Below are 15,500 nucleotides of genomic sequence, written 5' to 3'. Positions count from 1 at the left end.
TTTTTCCCCTAAGGAATAGATTCCTGAGTGTCACAAAGAGTCAGTGATTTGATAAACTCTGAAAAACAAAATAACAACGTTTATACATGACATCTTCTAAAAATGCAGAAGACTTCAGTCAATTCAATGTTTTACTCTATCTGGGTTCTGACCATTTTGTCCTCTTACACAGGCAATATCATCAAGAAATAGAGGAATTTGTATCAAATTTAGTAAAAAGATTTGAGGAACAGCAGAAAAATGATGTGGAAAAGACTTCCTTTAATCTTTTGCCCCAGGTATTTCAAACTTAAGAGACTTTAAGATTAGTAGGTTATGTGTTTCACTGCCAATTATTAGGCCACGGGGATCCTCTTGAATCAAAACCAAAATGATTGTTGAGGTTGTCTGTTCGCCCCTCATCCTTCCAGCTGGCTTCCTTCTCCGCAGTCTGACCAGAGCAGCCCTGAGGCTTTCTCTTTGATTATGGCTGCTTTTCTTAGAATAGAGTCATATTCACACCTGGCTACACTCAAAATTAAAGGCTTTTTTTCCCCATTCCCTAACTTGCACACATGATTTAGTGCAGAAAATTAATTTCAGCCCTGGGAAAAAAATCTGTATTTCTGGGGTTTATAAAAGATGGATTCTTTTAATCTAAAATGAACAGGTTCATATACTGTCCTTTCTTTCCCTACTAGTTTAAAAAAATCAATAACATGCCCAAAGAAGTCTGAGAAATTTCATTTAGAACATGAATTTATATAAGAAAATGAGAATTGTGATTTATGGGCTTTTTTTTTTTTAAGTTAAAAATTAAGGTAAGTAGAGTCTCTCAAATAAGGATATATTGCTGTTCATACGTAGAGGCTGGAGAATGGAGTATTCTGATTAATTGATTTTTTTTAATCACCTTTAGTTTTCACCTATCCTATACAATTTTTAAAGGTTCAAGGAACAAAAATACATTTAACCATAAAAACCGTACTGAATAGAATTTAAATTTTGATTCAAGAAGCATTTCAGAATTTTGTTGTGGCTTGTGGTCTGTAAGGGTTATGTTAAATTACATATTTTTTAATCTTATTTCAAGATAAAGTCTTTTGTCTGTTTCAGTGTCGAAAGTTCCATAATTAATATTTATTAACATAAAAGTCATAGTGTATGCTGATACTTCAGAAGACTATCTTTTATAGCTTTTTAACTTTTCCACTTGGGAAATTTCTTTTATGAACATTCCTACCTAGCTTAACTTCTAAACTCACCCTAATTAATGACAACAATGAATTCAAAATCTTACATACCTTAATGGCATATATTACAAAATAAAAGTGAGTGTATTCAAATTCTTACTATTAGAAATTTAAAGTTGTTAAAAACCAGTCACCTCCTGTAACGTATGTTTCTTTGTTTAGCCATCCAGCGTTATGCTAGAAGAGGATCATAAAGTAGAGGAATCCAGTGCCGTTAAAAGCAACAAGGAAGCTTTTAGTGTAAGTTTGGACATTTAGTTTTGAATTCTGCAGATATGTTTCCTATCCTATGTCAGTTGAGTGGCATTTGAATGGCAAAGTGGTGCAGTCATATGTCATCAAATGATCACACATTTTGAATTTGTAATAAACAACAGTGTAGACTTCAGCCTTTTAATAGTATAGTTTGCTTACTATTTCTCATGACTTGGGGGCATAGTAGATGTACTTTAGAGGACTTAATTTTTGTCCTGACTATCCTCTCTGTTCATCTTCAAGAACTTGGATGAAGCTATAGAAAGCATGCTTGTGGAACTTACCGATGGATGAAGCTGAGAGGGATAAATAATGTAATAGGTGGCAGATTTGAAATTTTAAATGTTGACAGACTCAAATAGTAGGTGAGAAATGAAGGAAGCTTAACAGGGATGAACCTACATTTAGGCCTTTCGGTACTTATACAAAATTCAGCAGTGTCAGTACAGCGTCGTGGTGTGATTTTGCCACTGAAGTTTTTTTTACAGAAGATGATGCAATCCTAGATTCCGTTAAAGGAAGACTAGTTTTCATGTTTACGGAGTACTGTGTCCCACTGATAAGCCACAGTTTTAAAGACCTGGGGGTACTGGGATGACGAGGAGCCCGTGAATTTTACTGAAAAGATTTACAACTATGTACACATCTCTGCGAATGTGATGAAGGCTACTGTTTGCAAAGGTCTCGTTTTGTTACCCCGTGGAGTGCCTAGTGTAGAAGTAGGACTAGTGATTGGATTGAGTACAAAGAGGCACATTTCAGTTCAGCTTTTAGAAAATGGATATGTCTCTTAGAGGTGTGAAAAATGAAGCAGTCTCTCTTTTTTTTTTTTTAAGTGAATTCCGTGTTACTGGATAAAATCAAGGAAAGACCAAGATGCTATCAGGTCCCTTTAAAGAAAGATTCTTGAACTTGAACTAGATAACTTTTCAATTCCCTTCTAAACTCTAAGGTTCTGAGAGTTAAAGTGACACCTTCCTGGAAACGGGGAATTTTGCATTTATTAATTTAGTCCTTAAATAAATATTGACTACATGCTTCTTGCTGCCAGGGACCATTCTAGGTTCCAGGGACACAGCAATGAGAGGGGAAAGAAAAAAGATAAGTCCCTGCTCTCACTGAAGTCCATCCTAGTGGGGATGGCAGTGCTCAGAAGGAAAATAACCATGGGGGCATTTGGTTTGGTGGGTGAGTCATTACTGACAGCCTCTCTGAGCCAAGACCTGAGAAAACTGAGGAAGCGAGCTGTGCTGCGGGTGGAGTGGAATGTGGAGGGTGCTCGGGGCAGCGAGGACAGTGAGTGGGAAGCCCGAGGCAGAAGCAGACCCGCTGCTCACGGTGGGGCCGGGGCTGCCCCGAGCTCATTACAGATACCGCCCCGGAAGGTGCTGGCCTTCTCAGTGTACAGATGAGGAAGCAGACGGAGAACACTGAGTAGCTTGCCGTGGTCCCTTTGCTAGTAAGCGGCAGAGCCAGGGCTTGAATCCAGGTTTCTGACTCCAGAATGTATCATCTGAATCCTTATGACTCGCTGTCGGCCACAGTGAGGACTTTGGGTTTTACGCTGAGTGAGATGAGAAGCCACTGTGGAGGGGTTTAAGGAGAAATGTGACCTGATGCAACTTGGATTTTTAAAAGAACTAGCTTCTCTGTGGAGAAGAGTCTGTAGCTGGTTACATGTGGAGGCTGGATACAGATGAGGAAGTTACTATATTCCTCAGGTAAGAGAATATGGCAGCTTAGGCTGCAGCGGTCGTGGTGGCAGTGGAGGTGGTGAGAACCCGGATGTACTTGAGAAGTAGAACTCAGTAAACGTATTGAAGAGTTGGATGCAGAGTATGAGAGAGAATGATCAGAATGACGGGGGATTTTTTGTTTTGTTTTGTTTTGTTTTGTTTCATCAGTCAAGGGTGATAGATTCAAGTCATCATTGTGCAAGAGAATGAACGGCAGGTGTTTGGTCTGAGCTACTGGAGGGTATCATTGCCTTCTCTGCGATGGGAAAGGCTGGCGGGAGGAGCAGCTTTGGAGGGGTGGAGCCTTAGATCAGTGAGTTTGAGATGCCACTTCCTGTCCAGGGAGGGCTGTCCAGTCAGCACTTGCAGGTACAGGATTGGAGTTTAGGAACGGTCAGAGCTGGGCTTTGAGAGTTGTCAACATAGAAATTATATTTCCACCCACGAGTCTGGATGAGTCCCCTCGGAAGTGAAGGTGGGGAGAGACCTAAGGACTGAGCCTTACAGAGATTGGAGAGATGAGAAGGCTCTCACAGAGAAGACTGAGGAGGACTGATCAGCAAGGAAGGAGGAGGATGGAGAGAATGGTGTCCTGGGAGCCAAAAGAAGAAGGGGTTTCTAGAAGGAAAGGAGGAATCAGCTGTGTTAGTTGCTGCTAATAGGCTGAGCTGCAGACTGGGAACTGTCCACTGAACTTGGCCACGTGGGGTAAGCCCTGGTCAAATAGCTCAGGGCAGTGCGAGGACCAGAAAGAAGCCTTGCTGGAGATGTTCCAGAGAGAATGGCAGTGTCATTTAAATAAAAAAAAAAGTGGGGCAACTATTCTAGATTAAAAGTGGCTCAAAAGAGAGTTAACATGAATGGCAGTGTGTGAAGCTTAATCAGATGCTGGCTTACGGAGGAAGAAAGCTGTACAAGACATTTTGGGGACAGTTGGGGGAAACTCTATAATAGCTTGGATATAGATGATATTAAGGAGTTAACTGATTTTCTTAGGTGTGACGATGGTATTGGAATTTGTAGGAGAATGTTCTTATTCTTCGAAGGCTCATGGTGAAGTATTTAGGGGTGAAGTGTATGAAAAGAGTTTGTAGCTGGTTATGTTTGGAAGCTGGAACCCGGGCAGGAAGTTACTGCATTAATCTCAAGCAGGAGAATATAACGGCTTAGACCAAGATGATAGTGGTGGTGACTTAACTTTTTTAAAAGGGCTCAGTAAATTGTGTGTGTGTGTGTAGAGAGAGAGATGTGCACACAGAAACGGCAGTTGCTGTTGAATTGTTGAATCTAGATGGAGGAGTACACGGGTGTTCCTTGTACCATTTTTTCCGACTTTTCTGTAGGAAATTTTTCCAAGAAATTGGAGGGAAAGGAAAAGAGTGATTGGGAGGAAAGGAAATGGAAACAGTAAATATGTAAATATAGACAACCTTCTGAGGATCTTGCTGCAAAAGGAAGCAAAGACATGGGGAATTGGAGGGAAAGACAAGAGTTGTTGACAAGCTTTTGTTTTTTAACAGTGCAGCTGACAGTAATGATGCAATAGAGAGGAGAAAGCCAGTGATTAGGAGACAGGGGAACTCAGTGATGGAGATTTTACTTACACGTCAGAATCCAGCTCCTTTAACTAGGGAGTTGATTATTCTAATAAATTTCATCCAGGAATAGATGGTTAAAACAATTAATCATAGTCTTACATTATTTAATGTCTTTTTTTTTCTGCTTAAATAGCAATATTTTTTGACTTGTTTTCTGCAGGTTGTAGGAAGTGTCCTGTATTTTACTAATTTTTGCCTTGATAAATTGGGGCAACCGCTACTAAATGAAAACCCTCAGCTTACGGAAGGATGGGAAATACCCAAGTATCCTACATAGTGAATGAAGATCTTTATGCATCTTGCCATTAAGTTCACCTTTAAAAAAAAAACCAAATTTTGCAGACTATGATAACTATTCCTTAATAAAACTCACTAAAGGTACCAGCAAGTCTTCAGCCACATTGTTTCTCTAGAAGGGCAAGAAATACAAGTAAAGGCAAAAAGGTTTGTGTGGGGAGTCGTTTTTGTTTTCTTCTTCTTCTTTTTTTTTTTCTTTAACAAAAACCATAAGCTCTTTTAGCTTGAAAAGTTAATATTCTTTACTGCTGGTTTACTAGAAATAAATTAACAGGTTAAACGAGAATTTCAATATATAGACATGTGTTAAGTGTTTAAATCGACCGTATTGGAATTCACTGGCTCACGCCTGATGTGCCTGGGTGGGTGGAAAGGTGGAATTGCTGCTGTCAGTTTGATTGCTGTCTTGTAACCATCTGCCCCTTTCCACGTGGCCTAAAGGAACTTTGATAATCTGTTTGCCTCAGTTCCTCCGTTATTAACTACGGACAAAACTCAGGTAACACACCAGTCGGGAACTTGAGGGTTTTTGGTTAAAAGACGTGGTTAAAAGCACTGCTTGTTTAAATCGCTAAGCACAGGAGGTGACTAATGTCACTGCAGACATCAGTAATTTGGGATCTACATGCTTTCTTGTCTCTCGTACACTTTGCTGTCACACAGACTTTGATTGATTTGCTTTTATATTTCTGTTTACATTATGAAAATCTTTGTTTTTTTGACCAAATAGGCCAAAGCCTCACTGTTTCAATTGTGGTTCTGAAGAGCATCAAATGAAAGATTGCCCAATGGTAAATTTTTCTCATATAAAAAAAATGTCTTTGAACCAGTGCTTTCTAATGTTTCCAGCAGATCTGTGGCATTGTGTGATCTGAGAAACTTCCTATCTTACTTTTCCGGTAGTCCTTGATTTTGAAATCTTTTCAGATTTGCACATAAGTTTTACAACATTGGATTTAAAAAAAATAGTAATTTATTACAGTGCTCTGTATTGGAGATGAATGAAACATTATTAGAGTTCATTTTTAGGCACCTTGTTTTAAAAACTTGATTTTATGTTATAATAGCACTGAGGTAATAAAGGACTGCTTCTCTTCCTTGCTTATTTTTCTAAAATACCCACTCTCTTTTATGCTTGTTCCTTATACATTAAAACTGAAATAATCTATTTACTCAACTTAGACAAAGTGCTTATATATATTTTTTTTTAATTTCTGAAATATTTCTAAACTGCTTGATACCATTCTTTCCAAACTCATGACTGTTTAGCCTCGGAATGCTGCTCGAATAAGTGAAAAGAGGAAAGAGTATTTGGATGCCTGTGGTGAGACAAACAATCAGAATTTTCAGCAGCGGTACCATGCGGAAGAAGTAGAAGAAAGATTTGGAAGATTCAAGCCAGGAGTTATTAGGTACCTCCGTCGCTTTACCATAGAATGTCATTTCTGTTTCCCCCAGAACATATTTGGAACCTTGTGTGTATCTTCAGGGTAATAATCAGGTTACAGGTGTTCCCTAGCACGGCTCTAGGTAATGTACACCAGTTCATCCAGAAACGTTTATTGAAATTTTAGCTGTCTGTTTGATATGCACCATGCCACATGCTGTGTGGTAATAAGACACAGAATTGTTTTAAAATATCAGAACAGTATGTGTTTTCATCCAAACAGGAATACAGTACTTTTTCTTCCTCTTTTATTTTTCCTTAGCGAGGAACTCCAGGATGCACTGGGTGTGACGGACAAGAGTCTTCCACCTTTTATATATCGAATGCGCCAGCTGGGGTACCCGCCAGGCTGGCTCAAAGAGGCCGAACTAGAGAATTCAGGGCTTGCACTCTATGATGGAAAAGGTATAGTATGTTCAGTTAGATAAGTCAGCTTAAGTGTTATCTTTTTTTTTTTTTAATCAATAAAACATGATGGAGATGGCTGGCTTGTTTGCTGTGTGCAGAGTTAACTAGAAAATACCACAATGGTGTTTCCTTTGTTTTGCAAGGAAGGAACTGAAACTTCCCTGGGAATTGTCAGATGGTTATCTGGACTTGCTCAGTGACTACCTAGGCTGCAGTATTAGCTCTCCAACTAGTCCTCATAAGCTCTTGCCTTTCTCAGTAATCGTAACAGAAGTACATCCGTCTCTGCCAGGAAACCTATAAAGTTTAGAATACATAAACCCTCTTATACTCTCCAACTTCTCTTAGGTATTTACTCTAGAAAAATATTCGTATTTGTGCACAAGGAAATATATGTATATAAAGGTGCTTTTTAGCATTGAATCTGATAGTGAAAAATTAAAAACAACATTGAGGCCCTGAGGGAGAACGGTTAAGTAAACGATGGTAGATCTGGGCTGTGAAATCCCAGCAACATTTAAAGAGTGGCGTGACTCTGTGTGAGCTAACATGGAAAATCCCCGTGCAGTGCTGTGTGTAAAAAGGCAAGTTTCTGGGTGACATATGTATTATGATATCATTGATCTTAAATTTAAAAAAGAAAAACCCACAAGGGTGAAAGAATGCTCTGTGTTTCTTATGAGGAATTATGTTTGTAAGAAGTATTTTTAAAAGATCTTAACCAAGAACGATCTAGATTTTAGGGTTTAGATTCACAGAGGCCATCTCTGACTACCTTATCTAAGCACGCCTCTCCCGTGTTCACCCACCTGCCCTGCCGGTCTTTACCCCTGCACTTTTTGTTTTTCTTCACACCATATCACAATTTGTATATATTTATTTATCATGTAACAGTGTCTGGCATGTGGTAGATAATAAATAAAAGTTTTAACCAATATACAGCAAACTCAACGGTGGTCATCCCTGAGGAGGAAAGCAGGATTGGGCTTCAGATTTTAGTTTTATCTCTAATGCTCTAGATTATTTAAAAAAAAATGAAAATGATTCTAAATATTACTTAGGTAATTAAACATATTTTAAACATTTTCTAAGCCCCTCCTTCTCCAATAGTACCAAGACTACTGAGCACAGGCTCTTTAATACATCCCCGGGTCCTGCCGCCGTGCACGTTAGTGTTGCTCGTGCCACTCTCTGTAAGGGCTTGCCTTCCTGTTGTTTTTTTCTCTCTTTTTTTTCCCTCTCTCTGTACTTTGATTTGTTTCAGTAGGGATTCTTTGGACAAAAGACTGTGGATGATTGAAAATCTCTTAAATCTCTCTTTAACCTTAAAGTTCCCTTTCTGGATTTTAACAACACTGTGTATTTTGTTCTTTCGAGTGTTTGGGATTTTGCTGATGCGGCCCCGTGGGGTTATTTTAGCATGTTTCTCTGTCCCTCTGTTTCCTGTGGATTGTGGTGGAATCAGTCGTTGGTAATCATCGTCTGTACCTATTAATTAACCACGGGTGGCACAACGGTTATATTCTCATTCTTTCATTACTTCTTGGCTCATTATCCCGATTACGTATATAAAGAGAAACATCTCATAAACGACTTGGTTATCTTAAGTATAGAGACATTGTGGGACTAGCAAAATAATGTTCGATTTATTTAGTACTTCTCAAAATAATGAAACAGTTCCCAAGTATCCTTCAAAGACTGCTCTCATCTGTAAAGAGGTGTTAATAGTATGCACCTCTTAGGGGTGTTCTGAAGATTAAGTGAACGAATACTTATAAACTGTTTAAATCAGTATCTGAAAAGAAAACACTGATGCATAGTAAGCATACGTAAATGTTTATTAAATAAAAGCATTGGGGGAGAGCATTCGGCAAGTCATAAGGTGAGTACAAAATAGACTCTCAGGCAACTCACAGAAGAATCAAAGTTTCCAGGATTTTAAATATTTTATCAAAGTGATACGTACACATTATTTTAAAAATTCTGATCTAATGATTTAGACAAATTATAATGAAAGCCATTCTCAGAATAATTCTGTGGCCATGAGTGTAAGCACTTGCCAGGTCTGCTTTTGGTCTGGAGAGGGATTTATATGGGCATCTCGCAATGTCAGCCTTTTTGATGGTCTGTGATAGATGGTGCTGATGGAGAGACAGAAGCTGGAGAGGTACAGCAAAACAGAAGTGTCACTTATGATCTCTCGAAATTGGTAAACTACCCAGGTTTTAATATATCCACTCCCAGAGGAATTCCAGATGTAAGTATATTGGCTTTTTATTCTTCTGGGCTGTGACATTATTTATATAGATTGTTCAGAATGTTAGCTTATGTGGCACTTACTATCACATAAAGAAGTAAATGTGTTACTTTTGTGTTTCACTTTTTGATTTCTTTTATGTTGACTAGAATGTTAAGTGAACTCTTGTATTCATTAAAATTTAAGAAAACAAAACAAAACACAGTTTTTTCTGATTTTGTGCCCTAAGGAAAGGAACTAAAATAAAATGGTTAAATGCTGTAAATCTGAAACTATTCTACATTTAAAAGATTATTTTTAAAAAATATAGGATGGTTTGAGACAGTATTGTAAGTTTTACAGAATTACTTGGGAAGTAAATTTCCGCCTTTAATAAATCTAAGAATACTATAACTCTTTTTCCTACCTTTCCCCCTCCCCCCCAAGAAAAAATTTTCCTATACAAGGAAGTTTTTCTACATTTAATCTTTTCCAACTTATATCTTATGTTTCAGGGTTCAGCAACTAACTATAATAGTGGTGGTGATATTTTAATTAAAAAATGTATTCTAGATAGGGGAGGGCATAGCTCAGTGGTAGAGCACATGCCTAGCATGCATGAGGTCCTGGGTTCAATCCTCAGTGCCTGTTAAGAAATAAATAAATAAACCCAATTACCTCCTACCACCGACAAAATTTTAAAAATAAAATATAAATAAAATTTTTTTTATTAAAAAAAATTTATCCCAGTTTTTAAGGACTGGGCAGTAGAGAAGCAGCCAAAGGACTGGACTTAAAGAGTCTAGTGAACAGATAGGAAGACAAGTGTATAATTAATTCAGGGCTAAATTGCACGGTATAGACCATCAGTGCCTCTGGAAGTGGGTCCAAGTACCAGCCTACGTCAGAATCCCTTGGGGTGCTTGCTAGAAATGCACATTCTTGACCCCCACTCCCACCCCAGACTTAACTGACTCAGTCCCTGGAATCTGGAGGCTTCAGAAGAGCCCAGCGTGATTCTCACTGAGAACCAGTGTCGAGTGTGGGATTAGCAATGAGAGAGAAACGAGTGATGTTGAGCCTCTAAGATTAGTACTTAGTTTGGAAAGGGAAAGGACAGAAGGTGGAAAACTCAGCGTGAGTGAGTGAGTGAGTTGGGAGGAAGGGGCAGCGAACAGTCACGTGGGCAGGTCTAGTGCGTGTCAGGAGCGGGGCGGAGGCCAGCCAGCCGATGAGAGCCGTGACATCACTACCTGTAACTTGTAGTAGGTAGAACCGTCTTGGGCAAGTGATTTGTCAGTTATTCTCCTGGTATTCAGTCCTGATCATTCTGCAGCCAGAGTTGGTTTTTTTTTTTCCTTCAGTGTACCATTATTTTCATTATTTCCCCCCAAAAGGAAAAGGCACATATGAAGCATTGTAGTTTGAGACCTCCACTTTACCTCCTGTGAGCAAAATCTCAAGACGTGGCATTTTTTGAGATGCATACTTACTTTTCCCTTCTCTTTGCATCATTAGGAATGGAGGATGTTCGGTTCCATACCAATGCAGGCATGCCAGCAGAAGGACGTGTTTGCCAATTACCTAACTTCTAACTTCCAAGTGGTAAATAGATTTTGAGTGTGGTTTATAAAAATGTATTGCTTCTATCTGTGGGATTTTGTAACTCATTAGGGTCTTGTTGCCTTGTCTGACTTTGTTATATAAAGCCCTCTGTGTTTTCTGATGACGCCAGAAGGAAAAGGTGGCTACTTTCACCAGTTACTTGGACTTAGCTCCAGATTGATTTTCTGTGTCATTTAAACAGAGGGCTGGAGTTTAATTCTTTGTCTACCTCGCCTCCCTTGTGTTTGGTTTGGTCCTCTATTAGCCGAGCATGCGGTCCAGCATCAAGAGGTGTGGGTCTCGGTCCAGCCCTGGCAGCCCGAAGAAGCAGAAGAGGGAAGGCAGCCTGGCAGCCTCGCCCACCGACATGGAGCTCGACTCGGGTAGGTTTCGGGCCATGGTTTTGATTTCCTTGAGCAGGTGGGATGAATTTGTGTGCCCCTGAGTTCCCTAAAAGAAAGAGGAAGCTCTTTATGCGCACTGTAAGCACTGACTACATAGTAAGTCTTTTATTTTGTCCTTGATGTCAGAGCATCCCCACTGCTACCGATGAGAGCGGAGTTGAAGCACTCAGAGCTTGCGGTGAGAGCCACTGAGTTAGACAGACTGCATCCAGTCCCAGCGGCCCTGGGCCCGGCCTGGCCACCTGATGGGGCAGTGCTTTGAGACGGGCAGAGGGGAGTGTTCCTTTGTCAGCTCGCCCCCGAGGGGAAGAGAGGCACAGCTGAGCCAAGCTTCTAGGTGGTTTTTCTCACCTGTGTCAGTCCAGTAGGTGCCTCCTCTTCTCCGGGAAAGAGAGACCACTAGGAAGATCTGTCCTCTTGGGTGGAGCTCCGTCAGGCTTAGTATAAATGCAGGTGACTTGTGTGGTCAGCTCACTCCCAAGAACAGGAAACACTGAGCTGGTCTAATTGTCATTTTCCTGTGGAAAGTGTTATTAAAAACAAATAATGTGTTATAAGCAAGATGGATTCCACGTCGGCTTGGAATTGTGAACTGTAACTACCTGAGTGTCTTTTTCCCATTTAGTAGTCTTGCGTGAATAGTATTGGTTGTGATGTCTTGTGCAAATGGAACTCGGGTTAAGCTTTGGTTATGGCTTATTCCTCAAAGCATACAATACATATATTGTCAGATAATGAACTAACTTTGCATGCTCGTCTCCCTGCCACCTGCTCCTCTTCCTCTTCTGTGCTGTCGGTCCTGATTAACAGTGTTCCCGTGGCTCCACAGACATAGAAGTTCCATTTGCCCGCAACCTCATTCAACCTTAATCCCAGGTTTCCCTGTCTAGCCAGTTACCACTGTCCTAACACTGTCTCAGGAGCTGCCTCTCAGTTCAGACTTTTCTCTCTCTCCTGATCGCTCCTGGTGCCCTTATAACTCATTTTTTTCAATCCTTCCTTTCAGCTTTTTTATCCATTCTTTGCTCTCCCAGTTGAGTTAACTTCTTAAAATCTAAGTGATAGTGTATAAATCTCCTCCAAGATCTTATTGCCTGTACAACGAAGCTCAGACCAGTTTTGCATAGCCTTTAAGGTTCCGCGTTGTTTAGTTGAATTTTCCAAAATTTTTAAACACATGGTATGTTTCAGACTCCTCTACTAGACCCTGAGGGCAGGAAGGTTATTAAGACACAACTGCTGCCCTGTCTGTCACCTAGAGTTGCAGACATGTAAACATCACTTAAATGTCAGCGCGGTGGCCTGCAGGGATACACACAGAGGTTAGTATTACAGAGCTGGTTACCAACTGTAAAGGGGGCACAAAGGAAAACTGAGCAGCCGTGCTGGGTGAAGTCATAGCCTCTTCCCAAGATAACTTGGAGCTGCATCCTAGGGGGTGAATTCAGAGATTTACCAGGGAGAGGAGCAGGGTTAGGGCACTTGAGACGGTGGGAACCATCATGGTCACAACAGCATGACCGCTGGGGCTGTTTAAACCAGGCAGTGAGACATGACCCGGGGGATTAGGCAGATGCTTGGTTGCAGAGAGCCTCAGAAGGCTTGAAGGAGATGGGACTTCTTCCTGTAGGTGATGAGAGGGAGCTAAAGGGTTTCTAAATGAGATGGAAAGGTTCCTAGGGCCAGATTTGTGTTTTAGAAAGATTACAAGTTTGGAGGATGGATATAAGGAAAATGAATCCAGAGGCAGGGACGACTCATACTCCTGGCAACCAGTAATGGGCCCAAAAGAACACAGCAGCTCTGACAGGCTGCAGGCAAGGGCGGGCCCCAGGGAGCCAGGGAACCAGTGTGGGCAGAAGGAGAAGGCGGACTCTCCGATGAGGGCAGGCTTCAGTTTGGGAGGTTTCAGCCAGATGCCACTGGTGGCGCTGTCAGTGAGCACAGCAGATAGGAGAAGAGTGCAGATTTTAGGGAAAGATCCTTTTGGACAGGTTGGCTCTGTTGTGTCTTGGGGACACACAGGGAGCGATGACCAGTGTGCCCAGGAAGCTGCCTGGACCCGAGCGAGTTGAGGTGCGCAGCCTAGGCTGGAGGTACAGAAGCGGAAAGTAAGCCAGGGAGTTTCCTGCCCCATCTCCTCGGCTTCGTCTCCTTCAGCCTCCGCTTACTCAGTAGTCTGAGGCAGCTGACTCTCCAGCCAGATGTCCTACTGTGCTCGCGTTTTCCCTCGGTTAAGGTTCCTGGTGCCGGCGATCCTGACCACTCCCCCCGTAGGTGGTGGTTTCAGGTGGATGGAGGACCTTAAGTGATTGTTGTGGCATCCGAGGATCCACTTTTCCCCTCTTGGGCCAGTTATTTCGGCCATTGAATCTCTGGATTCACCTGAGTTCCAGTAATAAACGCTAGTAAAATCAAATGCTAGGTGACAACTTACAGTGTCTCATCGTCCTTGTTTCAGATGCGGAGGTCCCACACGGTTCCCTGAGCAGCGGAGCTTTTCAGTTTCAGCCCCCACTGCCCCCTGGCACTCCTCCCCCGCTCCCCCAGGGCACCCCTCCGGCCACCTTCACTCCTCCGCTCCCCAAGGGCACCCCGCCGCTGACTCCCAGTGACTCACCCCAGGCGCGAGCGGCATCTGTGCCCATGGACGAGGATGCTCTGACCCTGGAGGAACTGGAAGAACAGCAGAGGCGGATATGGGCGGCCCTGGAGCAGGCCGAGAGCACCAACAGTGATTCTGATGTCCCTGTCGACACACCTGTGACTGGGAATTCGGTCGCCTCTTCACCTTGTCCAAACGAGCCAGACCTCCCTGTCCCGGAGGGAAAAACATCTGAGAAGCAGGTGCCAGATGAGGCTGAGGTACCAGACACTTGTTCAAAACAATCCGAAGCGGAACCATCCTCCAGTCCGGATCCTGAGGCTGCCTCGCCCGGTCAGAAGGAAAAGGAAGAGTTTGCTCAGGCGGACGCCAAAGATGCTCCTCTGGACAACGGCCGCGTGGAGTCCCCATCACAGGAGTCCCCCTGTGATGTCAGGAACGGAGGCAGCAGCCAGAAGCCCCTTCACAGGGACATCAGCCCTCCAACAGCCACTAAAACCCATAGTCCTGTCCCCGACATGAGCAAGTTTGCAACCGGGATAACACCATTCGAATTCGAGAATATGGCGGAATCTACTGGAATGTACCTCAGGATAAGAAGCTTGTTGAAGAACTCGCCCCGAAACCAGCAGAGAAACAAGAAGGCTCCTGAATAACTGGTTGACGTGGCACCCAGAGCTATTTATCTGTACCTGTGCGTTCTGTGAATTAGTACAACTAAGTGGACGGATAAAAATGTCTTCCGACTTGTCCCTCCCACGTTTCAAAATCTAGCCAAGGCTTATTTGTGGCCTTAAGTCAGGCCTGTTTTAAAGGATGGAAAGACTGGGCTGGCTGGTTTCCTCTGTTTTATTCTCACAGATAGAAACTCGTGGGGGGTGGATGTCACACGAGCTGGCTTAGAGATAGTTTATTAAGTTTACACTATTTTTGGATTGTGAGCGTCCGTCAAGCGTGATGGTTTTTATCTGTCTTTTGTACATTGTTTTTCCCTTTCTACATTTTGCTAATTATCCTGTATGTAAGTTTAGTATATCACTTTTTAAAAGAAAAAAGTTCTAACCATTTTAAATTCAGATTTCAACTCTGACAACCAAATGAGAAAAATCAGGGATGAGCAGCTTTATCCCATTTGGGGTATTTTTGTAAGTGATTTATTTACACGCATCAATTTTAATAACACTTTTACTTTTTTGTAACTGCGTTCTTCATATAAGCTTGCAATACAGGTATGGTCATCTTTGTGTACGAAGGTTTAATAAATTAGTTTTCATACGCGTAATTTAAGACTTTGAATACAAAGAAATGATTCGCAGTTAAATTGGTATATGCAACCTTGTAAGTTCGAAAGTAAATTATGTGGTCACAAAGGAACTATAAGAAATTGCAGATTTGGGTATTTTCACTGGATTTCAGCCTTAAAAATAGAAACAGCAGAACCTTTTAAAGTAATTTGAAAAAAAATAAATGGACGGCAGCTAGCCTTTATACAAAAATAATTTTCTAGATTTGAATCCCGTGGTAATGCGTAGTTAAAAAGTAGACATAAACAAATTGTGTTCAATTGTCAGATATAGAAGATAGAGCTGAAACTATGTTTTTTGTCTTTATGTGGAATGCTGTTACATCTCTACAGAGGAGGCCAATGAAAATAAACATTTAGATAATCTTGAATTA

The 15,500-nt window shown here is 41.5% G+C and overlaps 1 protein-coding gene and 1 long non-coding RNA gene across 3 annotated transcripts in view; one reads left to right on the top strand and one right to left on the bottom strand.

Moving 5' to 3' along the window:
- The window catches only part of ZCCHC8 (zinc finger CCHC-type containing 8), a 20,851-nt gene extending 5,351 nt beyond the window's left edge, over window positions 1-15,500 (top strand). For both annotated transcript variants that reach the window (XM_072953377.1, XM_072953378.1), the window contains exons 4-14: window positions 173-278; window positions 1,395-1,472; window positions 4,982-5,085; window positions 5,200-5,265; window positions 5,849-5,909; window positions 6,388-6,530; window positions 6,828-6,970; window positions 9,109-9,230; window positions 10,728-10,814; window positions 11,080-11,197; window positions 13,680-15,500. In XM_072953377.1, the coding sequence (XP_072809478.1) occupies window positions 173-278; window positions 1,395-1,472; window positions 4,982-5,085; window positions 5,200-5,265; window positions 5,849-5,909; window positions 6,388-6,530; window positions 6,828-6,970; window positions 9,109-9,230; window positions 10,728-10,814; window positions 11,080-11,197; window positions 13,680-14,479 (1,828 nt within the window). In that variant the 3' untranslated portion in view covers window positions 14,480-15,500. The remainder of the gene's footprint in view (window positions 1-172; window positions 279-1,394; window positions 1,473-4,981; window positions 5,086-5,199; window positions 5,266-5,848; window positions 5,910-6,387; window positions 6,531-6,827; window positions 6,971-9,108; window positions 9,231-10,727; window positions 10,815-11,079; window positions 11,198-13,679) is intronic.
- Window positions 11,128-14,173, bottom strand: LOC140690976 (uncharacterized). The gene is made up of 3 exons (XR_012066394.1): window positions 13,839-14,173; window positions 11,570-11,736; window positions 11,128-11,264 (listed from the first exon to the last, which is right to left on the bottom strand). It is a non-coding gene; the product is annotated as an uncharacterized lncRNA (long non-coding RNA).

The sequence above is a fragment of the Vicugna pacos genome, chromosome 32, assembly GCF_048564905.1.
Source record: "Vicugna pacos chromosome 32, VicPac4, whole genome shotgun sequence".
NCBI classification, from domain to species: Eukaryota; Metazoa; Chordata; class Mammalia; order Artiodactyla; family Camelidae; genus Vicugna; species Vicugna pacos.
This window is presented reverse-complemented; position numbering and strand designations above follow the sequence as displayed.